The sequence below is a fragment of the Anabrus simplex genome, chromosome 4, assembly GCF_040414725.1.
Source record: "Anabrus simplex isolate iqAnaSimp1 chromosome 4, ASM4041472v1, whole genome shotgun sequence".
In the NCBI taxonomy this organism is placed as follows: domain Eukaryota; kingdom Metazoa; phylum Arthropoda; class Insecta; order Orthoptera; family Tettigoniidae; genus Anabrus; species Anabrus simplex.
The window spans coordinates 270,276,887-270,302,540 of NC_090268.1; the positions used below are offsets into that span (position 1 = coordinate 270,276,887).

The following is a 25,654-nucleotide window of genomic DNA, read 5'->3' on the forward strand; positions in this document are numbered from 1 at the left end:
CAAACTTGGTACACTTATGACTTTTTATCTGGAGACGAGCACTGTGGGGGTAAGGCATCCGTAGCTCCCTTAGGGGTGGGGGTCAGGGGGGGCAAGGTATAAAAATAATCGAAAAAAGTGCCGAATCCACAGTTTTCGGGGTCGCTGAGATGAACAATGACACTCCCCATTTTTCAAATGTCAAAGTTCAGCTCCCTTTCGCATGGGGGCGGGGGGCGGTGAGTGATATATAAAATTAAACGAAAATAGTGTCGAATACATAGTTTTCGGGGGTCGCCTAAGTGAATTGTATACTCTGGATTTTTAGTATCAGGAGACAAACAATGTGGGGGTATGAAAGCCCAGGAACCCTTAGGGGCGGGGGGGCGAGGGGGTCAGATAAACAAATTAACGAAAATACTGCCGAATCCATACTTTTTGGGGTCGCTGAGATGAATATTGACACTCCGGAATGTTTTTTTAAGTTCAAGTTCAACCCCCTTTGGGGTGGGGGCGAGGGGGAGTGATATATAAAATTAAACGAAAATAGTGTCGAATACATAGTTTTTCGGGGTCGCCGAAGTGAATAATATACTCTGGATTTTTAGTATCAGGAGACAAACAACGTGGGGGTATGAAAGCCCAGGAACACTTAGGGGCGAGGGGCGAGGGGGGTCAGATAAACAAATTAACGAAAATACTGTCGAATCCATACTTTTCGGGGTCGCTGATATGAACAGTGACACTCCGAAATTTTTTAAGTCCAAGTTCAGCTCCCTTTCGCATGGGGGCGGGGGGGAGTGATATATAAAATTAAACGAAAATAATGTCGAATACATAGTTTTCCGGGGTCGCCGAAGTGAATTGTATACTCTGGATTTTTAGTATCAGGAGACAAACAACGTGGAGGTATGAAAGCCCAGGAACCCTTAGGGGCGGGGGGGTGAGGGGGGTCAGATAAACATATTAACGAAAATACTGTCGAATCCATACTTTTTGGGGTCGCTATGTTGAATATTGACACTCCGGAATTTTCTTTAAAGTTCAAGTTCAACCCCCTTTGGGGTGGGGGCGAGGGGAAGTGATATATAAAATTAAACGAAAATAGTGTCGAATACATAGTTTTCCGGGGTCGCCGAAGTGAATTGTATACTCTGGATTTTTAGTATCAGGAGACAAACAACGTGGGGGTATGAAAGCCCAGGAACCCTTAGGGGCGAGGGGCGAGGGGGGTCAGATAAACAAATTAACGAAAATACTGTCGAATCCATACTTTTCGGGGTCGCTGATATGAACAGTGACACTCCGAAATTTTTTAAGTCCAAGTTCAGCTCCCTTTCGCATGGGGGCGGGGGGGAGTGATATATAAAATTAAACGAAAATAATGTCGAATACATAGTTTTCCGGGGTCGCCGAAGTGAATTGTATACTCTGGATTTTTAGTATCAGGAGACAAACAACGTGGAGGTATGAAAGCCCAGGAACCCTTAGGGGCGGGGGGGTGAGGGGGGTCAGATAAACATATTAACGAAAATACTGTCGAATCCATACTTTTTGGGGTCGCTATGTTGAATATTGACACTCCGGAATTTTCTTTAAAGTTCAACCCCCTTTGGGGTGGGGGAGAGGGGGAGTGATATATAAAATTAAACGAAAATAGTGTCGAATCCATAGTTTTCGGGGTCGCCGAGGAGAATTGTACACTCCGGATTTTTAGTATAAGGAGACAAACCACGTGGGGGTAAGACAGCCCAGGAACCCTTAGGGGCAGGAGGGAGCGAGGGGCTGAGATATAAAAATCATCGAAAATAGTGTCGAATCCATACTTTTCGGGGTCGCTGAGATGAACAGTGAAACTCCGGAATTTTCTAAAGTCCAAGTTCAGCTCCCTTTCGCATGGGGGCGAGGGGGAGTAATATATAAAATTAAACGAAAATAATGTCGAATACATAGTTTTCGGGGGTCGCCGAAGTGAATTGTATACTCTGGATTTTTAGTATCAGGAGACAAACAACGTGGGGGTAAGAAAGCCCAGGAACCCTTAGGGGCGGGGGGCGAGGGGGGTCAGATAAACAAATTAACGAAAATACTGTCGAATCCATACTTTTTGGGGTCGCTGAGATGAATATTGACACTCTGGAATTTTTTTGAAAGTTCAAGTTCAACCCCCTTTGGGGGGGGCGAGGGGGAGTGATATATAAAATTAAACGAAAATAGTGTCGAATACATAGTTTTCGGGGTCGCCGAGGTGAATTGTACACTCCGGATTTTTAGTATTAGGAGACAAACCACGTGGGGGTAAGACAACCCAGGAACCCTTAGGTGCAGGGGGGAGGCGAGGGGCTGAGATATAAAAATCATCGAAAATAGTGTCGAATCCATACTTTTCGGGGTCGCTGAGATGAACAGTGACACTCCGGAATTTTTTAAAGTCCAAGTTCAGCCCCCTTCGTGGTGGGGGGCGTTGGGAGAGTTATATATAGGAATAATGATGATATATAGAAATAATAGTGTCGAATACATAGTCGCTGAGATGAATAGTAACATTCCGATTTTTTTAAACTCAAAGTTTAGCCCCCTTTAGGGTAGGGGAAGGGGGAGTGAGATATAATAGTAATCGAATATACTGCCGAATCCATAGTTTTCCGGGTCGTTGAGATGAATAATAACATTCCGGATGTTTAAAGTCTAACTTCAGCCCCCATTGGCATAGGGGGTGAGAAAGGGCGAAAAAATAAATTGTTAGAAATGACCGAGATAATGGACGTGTGTATGTTCCAGTATGACTTTCAAGTATGACTTACTACCTGGAAAACGTACTGTGGGAGTAAGACGCCCCTAGAAGCACTAGGGAAGCGGGTAAAATATTATCCACACTAATAAATGGAAGTCTGTTTGGCGCGATCTATATATACTGTACTATATATATACATAAATTAAGGCATAAAAATGAAACCAGACGTAAATTAGTGAGACCATTCTAGGCATCTTAGAAATTTAAAACTTGGTACCAGACAACCTGATGACTTCAGGATCCCTAGAAAAATCTCAAATTCTCATAATTCTCTGAGGGGTACATGCTGGGAGTTTCAAACCTGCATAAGAACACAGTCGGTGATATTTATCCAGAACCTACAGGTTTTATGGGCTTAAAAGCTTCCTTAAAGTTCTGATTTTTAACCCACTCCCCCATATCAAGATAGCAGCACAATCTCCCAGACAAGTTAGAAAGTTGAAATGTGGCAAAATTATAGCTTTTAGCATGTAACCGACGGAAAATTTACGAGATGTTTAAAAATTTTATTTTTTACCCGCGAAAAAATATCGAAATATGGAGGCAATTTTAATGACGGTGCAGTCCTTCCTTTCGATGTATTTCGTGGCTAAACGGTAAGTCGTATCACGAAACGGATGGCACAATCTCCGTTCAGTTTAGAGTGAACTACAACTTCGGTCCTAGGACCTTTTGTCGTATCTCTATCCCTTATACATTAATTTTTTCTCTATTTCTGGATTTACCTAAATTTTGCACTTTGTACACGTACAATGATGTCTTGATTCACTTGTAGGAAACATAGGATCATCAAATTCTACACGAATATTGGCCCATCCAGTAGCCATATGTGAGCCAAATTCTATGTTTGAAGCTGTCGCATAAGTATCTGAAAAGTAATGCACTGTGTGAAAATCTTGCACCAATTTCACCCTATTCAACGTTTCTAAAACATAATGAATTGTGGTAGACAAGTGCACCTGTCGTTATCATCACAACTCCACAACTCGCACTTTACATTGGAAACATCGTCTGCGGACCTCCTTATGCTTTTTCTCGGATAACGCCAATTTACATGCAATTTAAAAATTATTATTCACTTCATGTACAGTAATTTACTTCGATTTCCGTATACAATCTGGAATACCGTAGCGAAGCACGGGTACAATTGCTAGTATATATATATATACTTGAACTTGTGAACTACAGGTAACTTTGTGCTACATGTCTCTACCATCGGTTTATTTTCCCTTCTAGCGGGCTAAACTCTAATTATTTCATAAAGAAATGTTAGTTTTGATGTTTATCAACATGGTTTTGAGGATTATCCTTTTTCTAATGATCCGAAGTTGTCAACACTTCAGCTGCTTTCTCCTCGATTGTAATCAACCTATGAAAAACTTGGAAATATTTTCGCTGCTAATTAAAATCAGGGACGTGTATAGGAATTCAGCCTATCACTAAAGAGTTTTGGTATCATAAAAGCCTTAGGGCCGTACTGTCTGAATTTTCCCAGTACTTGGGAGAGCGTCGTATCTGAAGGGGAGCAGAGGCGAGCCTGGCGTGAGGCAGATCCAGCGGTATAAGGTAATGGCAGAATTTACTTAGATATGTGATAGACCCTGCGGATAGCTTGAGGGGAAGGTTTCAGTCTCTTGCTTTTAATGTAATTTTGTAAAAACTGGTGGTCGAAATGTAGAATTTCGGCAAGTCTGTGGACTCTGTTCTATTCCCCGCTGGGATAAGGGAACGAAGAGTGTTGACCTTCTACCGTACCCCATTCTACCTTACATGGGGTGACTAAAATTTTCAAAACCTCTAAATTGTGTAAATTCTTTTGGCATTAATGTTTCTCACTTAGTCACCCCGGTGCAGTATAGGAGCAGTCCGACTCGTTGGCTGAATGGTCAGCGTACTGGCCTTCGGTTCAAAGGGTCCCGGGTTCGATTCCCGGCCGGGTCGGGGATTTTAACCTTCATTGGTTAATTCCAGTGGCCGGGGACTGGGTGTTTGTGCTGTCCCTAACATCCCTGCAACTCACACACCACACATAACACTATCCTCCACCACAATAACACGCAGTTATCTACGCATGGCAGATGCCGCCCACTCTCATCGGAGAGTCTGCCTTACAAGGGCTGCACTCGGATAGAAATAGCCACACGAAATTAAAATTTTGAAAAAGTATAGGAGTAGCCTCTGTATCTTTGGGCCATAAGCCCACTTAGGATTTTAACTATTTCTTGAAGGAATGCAAGAGTTTTGCCTTCTTGCCTTTTGTTTATGGCCAGTTATGTGTAACCATATTTTTTTTCATTAAGACGATGTAGTATGGGTTGTTATGCCCCTATATATTCTTTTCAGAGTGTAAATTTTTTCTTCATATTATTTCCAGTTGGGAACAGTAACTATTGTGAAATGGATAATAATGCACTGGTGCAACTGTGCATGAACACTTCAATGAGAGGTGGAATTTTAATGAGCCGTAAGAGAATGATGCCTCCACGAGGCTAAACTATGGTAGTGTGGAGATCAGATTCTTGATTAATGTAACTTCTGAGAACAAATCCTGCTCTTCTTAAATTTTGTACCTGCCAAGAGCAATAAGGCTCTTTTCTATGTAAAGTAATTGCCTGCTAATTATTACTAGTTTTTGTACCTGATGATTGGACTTCTAAGTCCCTTATATTGTTAGAGCTAACGAGCTCATTAATAATCTGTTCGATTGTCTTGTTATTCCTTCAGATTCTCTATCACTTTTTTAAAAAAGAAAGAAATGAAATTTTGAAATTTGTTATCTTAAAAGTTGTTCTAAGTAATTCCTTGTCCAGCCATTCAACCCAGGCGCTTCCTAACCCTCTGTGAGCCACGGAATCCCGTATCGATAGTAAAATAATAAAAATAATAATAATAGTGTTATTGGCTTTACGTCCCGCTAACTACTTTAACGGTTTCGGAGACGCCGAGGTGGCGGAATTTAGTCCCACAGGAGTTCTTTTATGTGCCAGTAAATCTACTGACATAAGGCTGACGTATTTGAGCACCTTCTAATACCACCGAACTGAACCAGGATCGAACCTGCGAAGTTCGGGTGAGTAGGCCAGCGCTTCAACCGTCTGAGCCACTTGGTGCGTAACTGCTCGACTAAGTGGTATGTTCCGAGCTGTCAGTGGAGAGATGGCGTGGAATGACATTAGTAGACGAATAAGTCTGAGTGGTGTTTTTAAGAGTAGGAAAGATTACAATATGAAGATAAGGTAAGAATTTAAGAGAACAAATTGGGGCAAAAATTATTTTATAGTTGGGGGAGTTAGGGATTGGAATAATTTATCAAAGAAGATATTCAATAAATTTCCAAATACTTTGCAATAATTTAAGGAAAGGTTAGGAAAACAGCAGATAGGGAATCTGCCACGTGGGCGACTGCCCCAAATGCAGCTCAATGTTGATTGATTGATTGATTGATTGATTGATTGATTGATTGATTGATTGATTGATTGATTGATTGATTGATTGATTGATTGATTGATTGATTGATTGATTGATTGATTGATTGATTGATTGATTGATTGATTGATTGATTGATTGATTGATTGATTGATTGATTGATTGATTGATTGATTGACTGACTGACTGATTGATTGATTGATTGATTGATTGATTGATTGATTGATTGATTGATTGATTGATTGATTGATTGATTGATTGATTGATTGATTGATTGATTGATTGATTGATTGATTGATTGATTGATTGATTGATTGATTGATTGATTGATTGATTGATTGATTGATTGATTGATTGATTGATTGATTGATTGATTCCATCATTGAATTACAATTGCGACAAAAGATTCCGTCGGTATTGGCGAGTTTAAACCTAAACAGAGCATTGTAATAACCCTGAATAAGAACGGGGATCTATGTTTAGGTTATCATTAATATACGGTTGGTTACTCGATAAATCTCAGCCCCATGGTGGACGGGCAGCGTGCCGGATACTTACGCCTAGTTCGATTCCCGGCCAGTGGAAGGATTTTAATTCTGGGTTGAGAGCTAGGAAAGGGCTTACTCAGCATTGTGAAACGAACTGTGGAGCTGTCTGATACTACAAATCCTTCAACTGGATGGTCGATGGTTCGATCCTCCGGCAATACCTAATCCCCCACGATCGCCACATGTGGATAGGGACATGGGCTTGAATTCTACTAAACTTACATTAAAAATGCACAATTCTAGCTCTTCAGGCAAGCAACTCTGTGTTGAAAACATTCTAGGGATGAGCTACGAATTTTGGATGAATAAAATATAATCAAGGATGAGGATATGTTCTTTATTTTTTCCAAAAAATTACAATCCTTTTGTTAAACATCGTTATCCGGTCAATTAGATTAGCAGTTTGCCTTTTTCTACCACTACGAGGGTTAATGTGAGTCAATGCAGAGTTTCACTTAAGCCTTTAAAACTACATTCGGTATGAACATTTTTCAAAACTTCAAAAAACGCCTGAGGGTATTGAACCAAGGAACACTTTACAGAATTGTGTAAATATGTTAATTTGGCTAGGATATGAATAAAAAAGAAAACGAGTAAATAAATAAGCGATTTTATGCAGTTTCCGAAACTGCATTTAGTGCGGATGTGATTTTCGATTATTCTTAGTTCAAGACTCGTAAGTTGAAACCTTTCCAGACCCTATAACTCTTCAACTTTCAACACGATTTGTGGGACCCCTACTTTGTATGCTGAGAGGGGCTGCCTGGCCGTCAGGAAGCCAAAAAATTTAAGAAACGAGCTTTCCCTGAGGTTCACTCAGCCTACACCAAAAATGAGTACCAGGTTAATTCCTGGGGGGAAAAGGCGGCCGGGCGTAGAGCTAACCACTCTACCCCATCACGTGCCGCGGCTAACAATGGTGGAAGCCTTTACCTTCCACTCCTCCAAGGCCCTTCATGGCCTGTACGGAGGTGACTTTGTCTTTGTCTTTTGTCTTGACTTTGTCTGCTGAGAAATGGTTTCAATATTTAAATGAGTGCAGTACCAGGTATAATATAGAGGCGGCCGGGCATAGAGCCAATCACTTCATCCCACTCAGAACCCAGGTTACGTACTTTCAACTTCCACACTTCGTAGAAACTTAATGGCATATGACTTCGCTCTTCCTTTGCTTTACTTAGAGTTAAGAACTTGAATAGGACCTTTTTTACATAGGAAGTTGACTATAAACTTTGAACTCTAAAAGTTTGTACGCCTGATCAGCTGAGATAACATCGTAACATGTGACCGAGACTCTGTTATTGTGTACGATTGTTTTAAAGGCTGAGACCCTGGGGTTGAATATGAGATGGCATGTTTCTTACCGTTTGACCCGATGATGCTGTATCAATTAGTGAAGTTGCAAGACACGTACTGTGCCATACGGCAATATGACATGCACTTTGCAATTCTTGTCGGAGATGAAAAGAAGATAAGTACACATCTGCTTCCCACTAATGAGAAGAATGTTTCCTTTAACAAATGGATCCTACTTACTTCACAAATGCAATCCTTTAGTACAAAGCTGTCTGGCCCTATTACTCGCTTTTTTCTTTGTAAACATAGTTTCGTCTCGTATTACAACTTTGTTAGAACGTTTTCTACATCCTTATTAGTTTGCGCAACTATTTGTGGTAGTGAACACAATTTTCTTGTAATTTAAACCATTAATGCAAGATATCACCTTCTAACTCAGTCTTGCACTCGTTAGAGTGAACAAAGTTGTTACTGAGCGTAATACCACATGGACATGAAAATGAAACAGCATTATAATCCCGTATAATGGGAACGTGAGACTCCTAATATACTGTCATTTAAACACCATTCAACTGAGATAAAATTAGAATTATATTGACTGACTGGCTATTTTTCGCAGTACCCCACTGCTGTTTGGATGGCAAAATCATCATCACCGACCTCTCACATCTCATGGCTAATTCCATCATTTTCCTTGGTAACCTCCTCCATTCGCTCATATGACCCAACCAACGAAGTCGGTTTATGCGTACAGCTTCATCCGTCGACTTCATTCCTAACTTAACCTTTATTTACTCATTCCAATAACCCTCTTGCCATTGTTCCCACATGCTTATACCACCGATCATTCTCGCTACTTTCATGTCTGTTACCCTCAACTTAAGTATAGATATTCTGAGTTTAGCCAGATATCACTCAGGTACAGCAAAGGTCTGAAAAAAGTCTGAAATCCTGAATACTTGAAGTAGGTAATTCACCTGCTCCAGTTTTGTATTCCTGATCTGACATTCAAAGCTCTAAGGTTTCTTCCCTACTGACATCATGTTAGTCTTGCAAGTACATTGAGGTTTATATTATGTGCTAATTTCTCGTAACAAAGAGAGGTATGATAACGAGTGACGTCAAAATTGGCTTCTCTCCAAGATGTCCGCAGTTCAAATTCCGACCAGTTCACGGTGATTTCCTGAAGAGAAAATTCATACCCCGTCCGCCTCTGGTCCGTAGTGGTTAATGTGATTAGCTGCCACCTCCGAAGGCTCGGGTTCTATTCCCGGCTCTGTCACGAAATTTGAAAAGTGGTACGAGGTCTGTAACGGGGTCCACTCAGCCTCGGGAGGTCAATTGAGTAGAGGTGGGTTCGATTCCCACCTCAGCCATCCTGGAAGTGATTTTCCGTGGTTTCCCACTTCTCCTCCAGGCAAATGCCGGGATGGTACCTAACTTACGGTCACGGCCGCTTCTTTCCCTCTTTCTTGTCTATCCCTTCCAAATTTCCCATCCTCCGAGAAGGCCCCTGTTCAGCACAGCAGGTGAGGCCGCCTGGACGAGGTACTGGTCATCCTCCCGAATTGTATCCGCGACCCAGATTCTGAAGCTCTAGGACGCTGCCCTTGAGGCGGTAGAGGTAGGATCCCTCGCCCAGTCCGAGGGAAAACGGACCCTGGAGAATAAACAGATTAGGAAGAAGAAGGAATCCATACTCCTGTGGTTCAGATTCGACGTAAATACTTGTGATCCGATTGCTATCATTACGATATCATTGTCACCCAATCGCAAACTTCAGCAGTGCGCTATCTCTGTGAAAGACTCTAGAACATGTTGACTTTCAATTTACGTCTGGCATCAACTAGGATCGTACCTGCAAGACCTACCATGTATTCAACGAAAATTTACTACCAGGTTCTAGGAGAAAACTAAATTCTGCATTATTTGCCACAAGAGAAGGAAGCTACCGAATGTATTATCATGTGAAATGCAGGGAGTCAGTGCAGTGAAATAAACAATAAATACATGCCTTCCCAGTAAATTCCTGACGTGCTGAGTGGCTCAGACGCACAGACCTTCTTGCCTCAGCTTCGTAGGTTCTATCCTGGCTCAGTCCGGTGGTATTTGAAGGTGCTCAAATACGCAGATTTACTAGCACGTAAAAGAACTCCCGCGGGACTAAATTCAAGCATCTCAGCGTCTCCGAAACCGTTAAATTGGTTAGTGGGACGTAAAGCATTATTATTATTATTATTATTATTATTATTATTATTATTATTATTATTATTATTATTATTATTATTATTATTATTATAGTAAAATCACCCTTTCATTTTTTCACCTGTGTGCTTGGAGAAGTATACTCAAATTTTTATAACCTCAGAATATGAAAACCGTAAGAAATTCCGCGTTTGATATTCCTTTAATAAGAAATAGGAAAACAAAGCTGAAATTAATCTATAAATAGTTCCACAAAATATTTACCTTGCAACCCTCGCAGGTGAAGGCCCCAAAGTGGAATCCCGCTGCTGGCTCACCGCACACGCGGCACAGCTGGTTCATCTGAAATCAACGAAACACTAATTTCACTTCTACGCTCACGTTTTCCATTCTTTGAGGTGAATGTACATGCCCTATTGTTGATCACACCAGTAGAATCTTCTTCTTTTGCTACCGCTCCCCCCCCCACACACACACACACACCTGTAGGGTCGCAGGGGCGAACTGCGTCGCACATGGTTATTTGGCCGTGTTTGACGACCTTCCTGGCGCCAACCCTACATGGAGGGTTGGTGATTGGTAGTGTGGTATGGTGTCTGAATATGGCGAGGAGAGTGTTGGGACGGACATATACACCTAGTCCCCGAGCCAGAAGAATTAATCAGAGGCGATTAAAATCCCCGACCTGGCCGGGAATCGAACCCGGGAACCTCTGAACCGAAGTCCAGTACGCCAAGGAGTCGGACTGATCACATCAGTAGGATAACCTCCACTAAATATGGACGATCTTTATGTTTCAGCCTTAAGGGCAATTATAAATAAAACCTCTGGATGATGAAGGAAGTATTTCATTCCTTCGTAGAATGAGGGTATCGGATAAAGAAGGGCAAATACAGCAGCTGAAGGATAGAAATGTAAATAACTCTATAAGATGCTTTATGGCAGAGTGGGAGCACTGTGCTCACCTAAGCAAAAATTGGTCTTGTGATTAAGTTATAATTGATAACATTCAAGCAATTATGAATAATGAAGCCTCTGTAACTTTAAGAAACAAATTGAATACGAAACTAAATTTCGTGAACTATAATTTAAAACTACACAAATATGCATTTACCCGCAATTGCCCACCCTACGGAGTAATCCTGCGCATGGGTTGGGAAATTGTGCGCATCGGATGTATGTTGCAAAATCATTATTAAAACAATATGAATTGGCTGAGACGTACACTATGTACTGATATTAGGAAGTTTGTTACAGAAATATACAAATGCAACTGTGCAAATATTCTATAGATAAATTAAAATTTTCAATTTTTGAAATGTTCATTTCTTAGACAAACAAAAATCACACATATAAGTTGATGATGATTCCAAGATGATTCCATGATTCCAAGAAGAGCACACAACACAACTGTACCGCAATTCCATGTCTTTATCTATTTCTCCACAGATATTGCACGACTTATTTGCTTGTTTGGAAGTTGTAGGTAAGCTTAAGTTTGTTAATGTATTCAACGCAACATTGTCGAAGTGTCACTGAACCCGGTGTCAGAGGCGCTATTTGAGAGTATTAATACGCAACTACTTGGTGTGTCATTGTCGGCCCCTCGGGCTAAGGGTAGCAAGCTTTTCTCTTCCCGGAGGCGCCAAGTTCGATTTCCAGACAACACAGGGATTTCTACATGGATGAGAGGATTTCTACATGGATGAGAGGGCTTGTTCGAGATACTTTCAGCCTACATGAGAACAACTGATATATCAGTCTGACGGCGAGATAGTCTGGAAATGGAAAGCCAAAAATAATGGCCATGGGAGTTCGTCGTGCTGACCACGCTTCACCTTGTAATCTGCAGGCCTTCGAGTTGAGCATTGGTCGCTTGCTAGGCCAAGGTCCATCAAGGCTGTAGAGCCATGGGATTTGTTAGGTGTTTTATTCAATGTCATTGGCTTGCGACGTGTGAAAAAATTTCTGTAGGACAAAATTTACACAGTCCCAATATCTATTAAGACTACTTGCGGCTGGGATAGACGTCATACCATTACAATTAGTACTGTAGGGATCGCAGGGGAACAAAAGTTGGCTGTGTCAGGTCGGAGAGAACTTAGAGGTGAAGACTATGTCAGGCTGAGCTGAAGGCCGTACAGTCTCAGCGACCTTGAAGATGGAGCGATGGTCATGTGAACAACCTTCTAAGATGTAAGGGGATACAGAGCATACTCTGCTTTAATTTCATCCTATCATTATTATTATTATTATTATTATTATTATTATTATTATTATTATTATTATTATTATTATTATTATTATTATTATTATTATTATTATTATTATTATGTCAGGCTGAGCTGAAGGCCGTACAGTCTCAGCGACCTTAAAAATGGAGCGATGGTCATGTGAACAACCCTCTAAGATGTGAGGGGATACAGAGCATGCTCTGCTTTAATTTCATCCTATCATTATTATTATTATTATTATTATTATTATTATTATTATTATTATTATTATTATTATTACCAGGCTGAGCTGAAGGCCGTACAGTCTCAACGACCTTGAAAATGGAGCGATGGTCATGTGAACAACCCTCTAAGATGTGAGGGGATACAAAGCATGCTCTGCTTTAATTTCATCCTATTATTATTATTATTATTATTATTATTATTATTATTATTATTATTATTATTATTATTATTATTATTATTACCAGGCTGAGCTGAAGGCCGTACAGTCTCAGCGACCTTGAAAATGGAGCGATGGTCATGCGAACAACCCTCTAAGATGTAAGGGGATACAGAGCATGCTCTGCTTTAATTTCATCCTATTATTATTATTATTATTATTATTATTATTATTATTATTATTATTATTATTATTACCAGGCTGAGCTGAAGGCCGTACAGTCTCAGCGACCTTGAAAATGGAGCGATGGTCATGTGAACAACCCTCTAAGATGTAAGGGATACAGAGCATGCTCTCCTTTAATTTCATCCTATTATTATTATTATTATTATTATTATTATTATTATTATTATTATTATTATTATTATTAGTATTATTATTATTATTATTTCGACTTGGCCCTGTTTAATCACAGGATGCTCTTCCTGACGCCAAACGTATGCGAGATTGGTAGTATGGTGAGGTGTCTCCATACGGAAATGAGTGTACTGAGACAAAGACAAGCACTAGTCACGGAGTCAGAGGAACTGACCAGACGTATTTGAATCCCCGACCCGACCGATAGTTGAACCCGGGACCATGTGAACGACGCTGACCATTCAGCCAGGGAGCCAGCCTACATTTTGATTTCTACATTTAAAGAAAAAATAGGCTTGTACGATTACACTCTGTCAATGTAGTTTCAACAGTTTTGAATGAGTGAGTACATTGATTCAAAAGATATTTGGAATAACTGAAATAAAACTCGGCAGAACTTGATCACTTATGATTATTATTATTATTATTATTATTATTATTATTATTATTATTATTATTATTATTATTATTAATCCGTTTACCCTTCTGGGTTGGTTTTTCCCTCAGAATCAGCGAGGGGGTCCCACCTCTACCGCCTTAAGGGCAATGTCCTGGTGCGTCCTGGAGCGTGAGACTTTGGGTCGGGGGATAAAAATGGGAAGGAGGAGAGTACCTCAGTACCAGTGCCTCATCTGCTGTGCTGAAGAGAGGCCTTGTGGGGGGATGGGAAGATTGGAAGGGATAGACAAGGAAGAGGGAAGGAAGTGGCCGTGGCCTTAAGTTAGATATCATCCCGGCACGTGCCTCGAGGAGAAGTAGGAAACCACGGAAAAACAATTCTAGGAACGAATCAAACCCCTCTACTCAGTTGATCTCCCGAGGCTGAGTGGACCCCGTTCCAGCCCTCGTACCACGTTTCAAATTTCACGGCAGAGCCGGAAATCAAACCCGGGCCTCCGAGGGTGGAAGCTAATCACACTAACGACTACACCATACAGGCGCACTTGAACACTAATCATTTTGATGTTATTAGTGTTATCTACTGAGTTTCACGTTCTCTTAAAATGACTTGAGATCTCGCAAACTTTGTTTTAGATCTATGCCAAATTCTTATTTCCTTGGACTCCGGCTCCGTGGCTAAATGGTTAGCGTGCTGGCCTTTGGTCACAGGGGTCCCAGGTTCGATTCCGGGCAGGGTCGGGAATTTTAACCATCATTGGTTAATTTCTCTAGCACGGGGGCTGGGTGTATGTATCGTCTTCATTATCACTTCATCCTCATCATGACGCACAGTCAAATCAAAAGACCTGCACGTGGCGAGCCGAAAATGTCTTTGGACACTCCCAGCACCAAAAGCCATACGCCATTTCATTTCATTCCATTTCCTTGGAATGTAGGCCTATGTACGTTCAGTCCTCAGCCCGAAGGCTGGTTGGAACCTCAACAGCTCCACTATCAGCTGTCACAGATGGCCTAGGCATTACTGCAGAGGCGTAATAGGGAAATAAGGAGTGAGGTAGTTTCCCGTTGCTTTCCTCAGCGAGCCAGAAGTTGCTATTACATATCAGTCTGCCAAGCTCACTGAAATGTATGCACAAATCGACCCTATGAGCGATATATTCACACAATTCATAACAGGGACTGGCTGTATAAGGTATTTCTAGCAACGCTCATACCTCGGTCACTTCCAAGGATGAGACTGGGACAGGTCAATGAAAGTAACAAATTGCTCTAGTCCATACCAGAAGACATACAGTAGTGCACTGTAAACACTACATATCGCCAGCAAGAGCGTCATTATTTCATACACTATTCATTTTCCGCAAAATCTGTGGACTATGTATGAAACGTCCCTTGATTTTTAATAACTTTTGTTATCTACATGATTTCTCTCCCTCTTCAAATGACGGAGAAAATAACTATTTTCTGCAGGTTTCATGCTCTGCATTGAGTTACAGACACCCGTGCACACCGACAACAAAACTACCGGTTACCGTGGCAAGGTCTCTGGCTGCTTGCCAGCTGGAAAATAGCATCCTCATTATTCCTGTAAACTCCTGGTTGTTCGTTAGGTAGAAGGAGAGAGAGACGTCAAGCTGCCATTCTGCGTGATATTTGCGGAATACCGTTGGAGGTTACAATCATCTTCGAACAACACTAAGAGTACCGCGGTGTTTATCCCATTATTTCACACCATAAGGTGTTTTATGGCACTTCCTATCATTTTTACTCTATTTATCTTCTATTTCCCCTTACTGCTTAAATTTTTTGCCTCTACCCTCCGTCTTTAGGCTTAAGTAATAACAATGTCATATTCTTATCTACGAGTTTCTCCTCTGTTACCACTTTCTTCAATCTGTACCTCATATAACCAGAATTTAGTGAAGTTTATTTCATTTTTCCAATACATCCACATGGAATTTAGATTTTTGTCCTGTCCGACAGTCCTATGGACTCTCTTTCCTTTTATTGATACTATCCACTATTTCCTTTATGTATTTTTCCTTTCCAGGCAATGATTTCACCGATTAAGTCGCATAACTTGTTTATAATCAGTAGGTAGGTTCTGACAATTTTCAAAGTTTTTACCTCTTTCTATGGCAAGTAAAAACCGAGCTGCCAGTGGAAAGTCTACCTTCAAATCTAAAAACATTAGTCCACATGCAGGGCGTCTGAGAATGCTTCTTAACGTGAGATAGGTTTCAATGTGCTCAGGTTTAGGAAGACATTTGGGGAAGGATGCTGACAGCAGGCCAGGTTCAGCACGCAGAGCAGACTTCATTGAAAATCTAGGGCGTTTGAGGCTGCTTTTACTGAAGTTGTTTAACATCCCAAAGTTTCCGAAGACACCGAGAAGCTGGATATTTTGTGCCGCAAGAGTTAATTTATGCACAGGTAGATCTACCGACGCGAACGTTGCAAATTTCCAGCTTCCCACGGGCAACACCTCTCCACATAGCATCAAGCTGAGGTAGGATCAAACCCACTTCCGCTTTTGAAATTTTTGGTTCAGTTTAAGAACGCAAGTGTAAGCATTTATTTCACCCAGTAGGGTATATTGTTCCAAAGCGATATTTTCATAGGCTGAACAGTTTCAATTAATGCAAATTTATTTAACAGTATTAACTTCTTCCTCAATTTCTCCGTGTGTATGCGAGTGCTAATCCCGAATACCTTTCCCCCCAAATCAAGAAGGCGGACACAATTTGTCAGACGATGTAGAAAACTGAAATTTGGCTGAATTATAAAGTTTAGCCTGTAATTGACGAAAAATCCCAATATGTTCAAAAGTGTAACTTTTAGTCCCCGAAAAATTTCGTTAATATGGAGGCAATTTTAATGACTGTACAGACCTTAGTTTCGCGGTAACTGGTGGCTAAATGGTAGGTCATATCATAAAACAGATAGCACAATCACCGATCGATTTGGAGAGATCTACAACTTTGTTCCTATAAAGTTTTGTGGTATCTCGATACCTTATACGTTAGACAGAGCTGCGTTTCTCGATTGCAAGTAACGTTTGTAATTTTTACACTATAAGGTGTTTTATGGCACTTCCTATCATGTTTACTCTATTTCTCTTCTGTTTCCGCTTACTGCTTTAATTTTTTGCCTCTACCTTCCGTCTTTAGGCTTAAGTAATAACACTATGTATGCAAGGAGACCTGCCATTGTAATCAAAACTCCCAATCTCCATTGTGATTGGCGGTAGGCAAGTGTGGCTCTCATTATAATTAAAATTCTCCAACTCGATTGTGAATGTTAGTAGGCAAGTGAGCCTGCCGTTATAGTAGAAAATCCCGAACTTGGTTGTGAATGGCAGTAGGAAACGTGGCCTCTCATCACAATATTCCCTAACGCGCGCCTTACATCGGAAACAACGTATGGCGACCTCCCGTGGTTTTTCTCGCATAACGCTAAGAGACATGTAATTTAATAAAATTTTACTCACTGTGTGTACAGTAACTTACGTTGAAATCCGTATACAATGTAGAATACTGTAGCGAAGCAATGGGTACGTTTGCTAGTCAATCAATAAAAGTGACGATGTCAGACAGCAGCATTACTGAATAAAAGGTTATGGATTTTGTAATGACACTTTTATGACCATTGACAACTTAATATCTCACCACCGTTCATTCGTAATCATACTTTAAATCGGTGTTATTTAGTAAGTCGAAAGTAAAGACTAACCGTTTAACACTGTGCGTTAAATTTCCATCAGAACCGAGACAGAGTATTTAGCAATAAAGAACTCTATCATTCGCGAGCATGTAGCTAACGCCTTCACCCTTAGGGCATTTGGAGACTCAGTTAACCTAAAACGGTTATGTGCCTATTTAGAAATTTACGAAGCACGAAAACACAGCAGTAATTGAACATGACATAAAAATATAATTGGTACAGCTGATCAGTTACGGCGCGACTTAAGTACACAGACGTTAGTGATGGTATTACACTTGCCTCAGGAGGTGGCATGTGTATTTTTGGTTTAGTTAATTAAGAGGTCCTTAAGGGTCTGACATTATGAAAGCTGGGCTTTTTTTTCTGTTTAACGTTGTACTAACATAAATAGGTTTCCAGTAACGCTGGGATTGGAAGAGACTTTATCTTCTTCTGCCAGTATTCCCCTATCATGTTGAAGTTACGAGTGTGAGCTGTGTCATACTGTACATATGGACTTGGCTTAGTTTTACGGCTGAATGTCCTTCTTGACGCCAACCTTACTCACTTTGTAGTAGTGCGATTCTACCCAAGTCGGAGACCTCATCATCGTAAATACACAACACTCCACACAACCAAGCACCATAGAAGCAAGCAATAGTAAATACATCCCTCAGCATAGGGTTGGCACTAGAAAGGGCATCCAGTTGTAAAACCGAGCCAAGTCCATATGTGCGTAACAGTTCGACCAAGTAGGTTGTGGGAAAAAGTGGTAGACAAATATATTAACATGGATATGTTTAGGGGCTGCCAGGCGAGTTGGCCCTGCGGTTTCGGGCGCGTGGCTATCAGATTGCATTCGGGAAATAGTGTGTTCGAACCCTCCTGTCGGCATCGCTGAAGATGGTTTTCCGTGGTTTTTCATTTTCACACGAGGAAAATGTTGGGGCTTTACCTTATTTTTCCCTGCAAGTTGCTTTACGTCGCACCGACACAGATAGGTCTTATGGCGACGATGGGGCAGGAAAGGGCTAGAACTGTAGGACTGGGAAAGAAAAGGCCGTAGCCTTAATTAAGGTACAGCACCAGCATTTGCCTGGTGTGAAAATGGGAAACCACGGAAAACCATCTTCAGGGCTGCCGACAGTGCGATTCGAACCCGAACCCACTATTTCCCGAATACTGGATACTGGTCGCACTTAAGCGACTGCAGCTATCGAGCTCGGTCGAAAACCATCTTCAGGGCTGCCGAAAGTGGGGTTCGAACTCAGTATCTCCCGAATACTGGACACTGGCCGCACTTAAGCGACTGCAGCTATCGAGCTCGGTGTACCTTAAATAAGGCCACGGCCACTTCCTTCTCACTCCTAGTCCTTTCCTATACCATCGTCACCAAAAGTCCTAGTAAAGCAACTAGTAAAGGAATGTTTAGGGGCTGAGGTTCTATCTGGAATTAGCGTCATCAGTTTACCGACACCATAGTAACCACGGCAACCAGAGTTCGTCTATGTATAGTAGATCAAGATGGTCGTCATTTCACGGTTCACTTTCATCCAGTAACTAAGAGCTTGAAGAAATCTCGTATCAAGTGAACCCGTTCTACTCCTCAGTTTTCTTCTTCTTCTTCTTCTTCTTCTTCTTCTTCTTCTTCTTCTTCTTCTTCTTCTTCTGTATCTGTTTACCCTCAAGGGTTGGTTTTTCCCTCGGACTCAGCGAGGGATCCCACCTCTACCGCCTCAAGGGCAGTGTCCTGGAGCTTCAGACTTTGGGTCGGGGATACACCTTGGGAGGAGGACCAGTACCTCGCCCAGGCGGCCTCACTTGCTGTGCTGAACAGGGGCCTTATGGGGGTATGGGAAGATTGGAAGGGATAGACAAGGAAGAGGGAAGGAAGCGGCCGTGGCCTTAAGTTAGGTACCATCCCGGCATTTGCCTGGAGGAGAAGTACGAAACCACGGAAAACCACTTCCAGAATGGCTGAGGTGGGAATCGAACCCACCTCTACTCAGTTGATCTGCCGAGGCTGAGTGGACCCCGTACCAGCCCTCGTAACACTTCTCAAATTTCGTGGCAGAGCCGGGAATCGAACCTGGGCCTCCGGGGATGGCAGCAAAAACGTATGATTGAATAATTGCTACTGCTGATTCTAATGTTATTAAAAGTATTTGAGCAACAGGTAGGATGGAAAGTGTTGAGAGTACTAAATAAGGCCCAGTGTTTCCTAATAAAGATAACGGGAGGTGACCTGCAATTATATGTGACTAGGAAAACAATATTTACAATATTATTTACCATGCAAAGTAAACTCGTGTTCTCATCCCGAGGTGGTGCAGCTCTTTTCAGACAAACCCCCATTGAAGGTGAGCTACATGTACCACTTCAACGACATACCAGCGCTCCTGCCATTCTTAAATTTATGACAGTACCGGGAATAGAATCTGGGCCACTAGCGCTAACCGTTACGCTACGCAGGTGGACACCATGCAAGTGGTTCCTGAAAATGAATATTGAACCGCGATTATTATTATTATTATTATTATTATTATTATTATTATTATTATTATTATTATTATTATTATTATTATTATCCCGAGGTTCCTGTGGAACAGCAGAGGTGAAAGAAGGTGCTGGGATGAACAGGTCTCAACTTACGAAATTAAAGTTAATTTAAAATTTAACAAAGGTTATATTTTCTTTTCGAGATCGAGAAATAACAAGTACAACAGGAACTCAGTTATATATATATATATGAACAAGTTAAGAATGTACAATTACAGTTTATTAATGGCTTTTGGGCTTCGAGCCCCAGAATCACAGTCCCTGAGCAATGAGCCCAACTTTACTTATACACAAGGTTCAACAAAGGGGCAGAGAACCCCAATCATACCAAGGAGCTCTAGCTCCCAAATTACCCAGTAAAGCCTGCTCGAGGCACACAGAAACCAAATTTAAGAAAGAGCAACCCGCTCTCAGAGTTCAAGCCAATTCAAAGGCCACTCCAAACTCCACTTTCAAGCTGCCATCCAGGCACACAAGACAGGGGTAAAAATACCCAACCTACTGAAGCCTATTCAATAAAGAAACAGTTCAATTACATGGCCCCAAAATACCAATTTGAGTGGAGGCGTAACTTGCACTCCTAATACACCTTTTTTTTAAACCTATTTGGCTCTAGGCCGTATACACAAGGGATAATCCCATACTAAAGAGGTGACTTGTATGAGAAGACTTAATTACAATAAGAAAGGAAGAAACGGTAGTGAAAACAAGGTCACCTCAAAACAATAGGAGTGGGAGCTCGAGAGGGTTAGGCACTCTCTATCCCGATTTGTAGTCAAAGAGACAGAATTTTATACCAAGTGTCTTTTACATTTTAAAGGAAAGTTACATGATAAAAGTTTCGAACCCACCCCGAGGGTTAAACTGCTGAGCTAGCAAGCAAAGAAGTTATTAAAAGGCCATTACCTGATGGATGAACTGCTGCCCGAAGAAAGAGGCGCTTCCCGCCCCCTGCTACATAATTTACACAATGATAGATGTTACTGAAGTGGCGCAGAGACCCGAAAATCAGCAGTTTATATATCCTCGCGGAAAATTCGAGACGTTTCAAGAATGAGAACCCACACCCCGCTCAACTTTATTGGCTAGGGTCAAGCAACATATCCATATCGGAGAAGACACACATTATTGGTTAAAAATTAATTTTAAAAATTCGGGATTGGCTAAATTCAAAACAAGCGGAAAGAGAAGGGTTATACTGCCAACCCAAAAAATGACTGAAAGAAATTTAACAAAGAACAAACTTATGAACACAAAATTTCTCAAAAAACAGTTCCTTCACTTCGCACCAGGGTGCACAATTGTAGTTCTTCAGTAGTGCCCTCTAGAAGAGAATGTTCACACTTCTCACTACAGAGAAAACAAATATAAATCGAAAAAGACACAGTTCAGAACTCTTCAAAATTTACAATAGTGACATCTTCTGAGAAACTTTAGAATTAACATGGTGGTTAAAGTTCAGGCTTCCTCCAGTAGAGGAGTTTCAACTGGCGCAATGTTTGAATTAGCGGCGCGGAGGTGTAGCGCCCGGTACAATTATTATTATTATTATTATTATTATTATTATTATTATTATTATTATTATTATTATTATTATTATTATTATTATTATTATTATTATTATTATTATTATTGTTACCGTGTTTTGGTGGTAGGTAGAGGTGAAAGAAGGTGCGGGATGGTGAACAGGTCTCAAGCTACGAAAGTAAAATTAATTTAAAATTTAACAAGGTTATATTTTCTTTTCAAAATTAAGAATAACAATTACGGCAGGTACAGAGTAGCAAGGCAACAACAGTTCCAATTACAGGATTTACAGGATTTGGGCTACGAGCCCCAAATTCACAATACTTGAGCAATTAGCCCGACTTTACTCCAAAATAATTTTTACCAGAGGGGCCGAAAACCCCGTTCCTGTTCCAGAGCACTTGCTCCAAATTACACAGAAAAGCCTCCTCGAGGCATACAACACTTAATTTTCAAGAAAGAGCCACTCGCTCTCAACTTTAAGCCTCTCAAAGGCCACACCAAACTCCACCTTCAAGTTGTCCTCTCTGGACATAGACACAGGGGTAAAATACCCAACCTACTGAGGTCTATTAAGTGAGAAAAGATTAATTACTTGACCTCTAAAATAACAATTTGAGAGGAGGCGAACTTGCGCTCCTAATACGCTTTGTTTAAAACCTACTTGGCACTAGGCCGTTAATACAAGGGCTAATCCCATACTAAAGAGGTGACTTAAGAAGGAAACAATTTACATTAAGTCGAAGAAGAATAGGTTGAGAAAAATATAAGTTCACCTCAAAACAATACGAGTGGGAGCTCGAGAGGGTTAAGCACTCTCTATCCCAATATGTAGTTTAAAAGATAGAATAGATACAAGTTTCTTTACATTTTAAGGAAGGTTACATACCGGAAAAACTTCGGACCCGCCCCGAGAGTTAAACTGCTGAGCAAGCAAGAAAAGAAGTAATTAGTCGGCCATTACCTGGTTGTTGACTGTCGCCGAAGAAAGAGGCGCTTCCCGCCCCCTGCTATGTACTTTACACACTGAAAGATGGAACAGAAGTGGCCCGGAGACCCTAAAATCAGCAGTTTATATCCTCTCGCGGAAAGTTCGAGGCGTTAGGGGAATGAGAACACCCTCCTGCAAAAACTTTATTGGGTAGGATACAGCAACATATTCAAGTTGGGAGAAGATACATCCGATTGGTCAGAAATTAATAAAAGAAATTCGGGATTGGCTAAATACAAAACAAGGGGAAAGAGAGGGGTATACAGCCAACTTAAACAATAACAGAAAGAAATTTAACAAGAAACAAACTTTTGAAATAAAAATTTCTCCAAAAAAAAGTTCTTTCACTCCGCACTAGGGTGCACTATTGTTGATCTTCAGTAGTGTCCTCTAGAAGAGAAAGTTCACACTTCTTTCTACAAGCAAAACAAAAATACGTCGAAAATGACACAGTTCAAAAACTCCAAATTTTCCACGTAGTGACATCTTCTGAGAAATTTGAAAATTAATACCGTCAATAAATAATACCTCCAGCAGAGGAGTTTCAATTGGCGCACATTTTAAATTAGGGGCGTGGAGGTGTACCGCCCGGTACAGACCTCCCCCCCCCCCAAAAAGTTCCTCCAGGGGTGACACATGCAATTTGTTTGGAAAGGTCCAAGTTTTGATGTTGATATGGAGATTAATTGCAGAAGTATTTATAAGATTTTCTTAATATGGTTTGATTCAGTTTCAAAATTTTTTTGTAACTTGGTGAAGTAAAGTTTTTATGTTTTATAGAAGTTGAATTCAGAAGATAAACTTTTAATACTTAAAAGTGAAGAAAAATTTTGCAAGGTCCACCAAATATTGCTGTTGAATTTCCAAGTGCAGTAATTGCTGACAGTAAATTTCCATGTAGTTGATGTTGATGAAGTTGGATGGCCAGACCGGCCGTTGCAGCTTGCGTCCAGAAGAGGCCGCTCGGACCCCTCAAGTACCCTGAGATACCGCTCGCCCGCACTATGAGGGGAGCAGTGGTGTTGAAACACGCCGCGCCCGCGGTGAACATATACAGGCTGCGGGCAAGTAGCAGGTCGTGCGCCGCACATCAGCCTTGGCCGGGAGGAGAGCTCCGGCTCGCCGTGCACATGTGGTCCTCGCTGGGGAAGAGGGGGCCCTTCCTCTGACCCAGTCGCAGCACGGCGCCGCGCGGCTGCGGGGGCACTGAAACATTAAAGCTAGGCGGCAGAATTGTTGGACCATCATCATTTTTTGAGGGCTCAGGCTTTGTGGAGAGGTTGAGGGGCCGGCGGCGTGCAGAAATCCATGGCCTTAATTAAGCCACTGTGTAGAGTGGAGCAGGAGGCGGGAGCGTGGTAATGGCCGTGGCAAGGACAGGATGGCAGTTTAACCGTGCGGGAGGGGTTTACAAAAAACTTACATATGAAACAAAATATTATAGAAGGGGCAGAATGCCTTAAAAGTGAAAACTCAAAAAAAATATAACCTTCATATTCCTTTCACGATTATATGAAGCAAGTTAACCCAGAAATTACACCGGTTTCACCTGTGACAGGTGAACCCTAAATATCCTCTCGGTAGCTGGATTACTTAATAATAACGTAACCGGCGTCAGGAAATCGAGAATGACACACGGCCCATGAAATCTGGGGGCAAGCTTGCCCGAGGGAACAAAATTCTTGACCATCACTTGGTCGCCTACCTTCAAATTGGAGGGTCTCCGTCCACGATCATACCTTTCCCTAACCTTTTCATGAGACACTTTAAGATTGGCTTTAGCCTTCTTCCAAAGATCTTTAATGTTGTCCGGATCTATTGTCTCAGGTAGAATGTCACTCAGAGACCAGAGGTTAGAGAGCGGGGTGTTGGGAACAAACTTGAACATCAAAGAAGCTGGAGTAAATTTATGTGATTCATAAACCGCCGAATTCAAAGCAAAAGCTAACCAATGCAGGGACGTGTCCCACCTGGAATGATCTTCATGGTGATAGGCGATAAGCGCGGACCTGAGATTACGGTTAACCCGTTCAGCCAGAGATGGTTGAGGGTAATAAGCAGAAGTTGCCACATGAGAGATGGACAGGTCAAAGCAGAACTTACGAAATAAATTAGATGTAAAAGCCTTAGCATTATCAGATACAATATATTGGCACGGACCGAAAGAAGCAAAAATAGAATTTAGGCAAGTAATGGTGGACTGAGCGGTAGCCAGCTTAGTCGGAAATAACCAGGAAAATCTAGTAAAGCCATCTACGCATACAAAGATGAACTTGTTGGCATTTCCCTTTGACTGGGGGAAGGGTCCTACATAATCGATATACAGGCGTTCCATGGGACGCGACGCTTGATGCGAAGACAAAAGGCCTACCTTGGTGGACATGGTGGGTTTACTGAGCAAACAAGATTTACAAGCTTTTACTAGTTCACGGATTTCACCGTCCATACCCTTCCAGATGAACATTTCACGAATCTTCTCACGAGTTTTAAAGATTCCAAGATGCCCTCCTAATGGGGTCTCATGATAGTATTTGAAGATCATAGGCACAAGAACAGCTGGAACGACAACCTTCATCTTATCATGCCTCGAAGGGCAACATAGAACACCATTCCTCAGAACATAAGGGACAACATGTTCCCCAGAAGAAAGGGTTTCCATTATCGAAGCCAGCGTCGGATCTTCACGTTGGTATTTCTCGATATCCCTAAAGAGCATGGGAGCATCTGTTAGGATGGCATTAACCTTAGATAGTATGGACTCGGAAGGTGATGAACTGTCGACCGGTTCGTGGGTCTCGACGTCGTTAGAAAACATACGGCTGAGTCCATCAGCGACAACATTTTCGGTACCTCTGATATGCCGGACATCGAATTGGAAGGCAGAAAAACGGATGGCCCAACGGGCTATACGACCAGTACGACGCGGCCTACCTAAGACCCAGCTTAAGGCTTGATTATCTGTCTCCAGGTCGAATTTGACATGTTCCAGATAGAGACGGAACTTCTCTAAGACAAATAAGACTGCCAACCCTTCGAGCTCATAGATAGAATACTTGGCTTCTTGAGCCGATAGAGTCCTAGATGCATAGGCGATGGGTCGCCTCCCTAGTTCAGTCTCTTGAAGAAGGACTGCAGCTACTGCTGACGACGACGCGTCGGTTTGGACGATGAATTTCTTCGAGAAATCAGGCA

The 25,654-nt window shown here is 41.6% G+C and overlaps 1 protein-coding gene across 2 annotated transcripts in view; it reads right to left on the bottom strand.

The window, feature by feature from the left end:
* LOC136872637 (zygotic gap protein knirps) overlaps window positions 1–25,654 on the bottom strand; it is a 135,269-nt gene that overhangs the window by 11,735 nt on the left and 97,880 nt on the right. The window contains exon 2 of one of the 2 annotated variants that reach the window (XM_067146445.2): window positions 10,513–10,590. The exons of the other annotated variant lie outside the window; for it this stretch is intronic. Coding sequence (XP_067002546.2) covers window positions 10,513–10,590 — 78 coding nt within the window. The remainder of the gene's footprint in view (window positions 1–10,512; window positions 10,591–25,654) is intronic. 2 annotated transcript variants of the gene reach the window in all.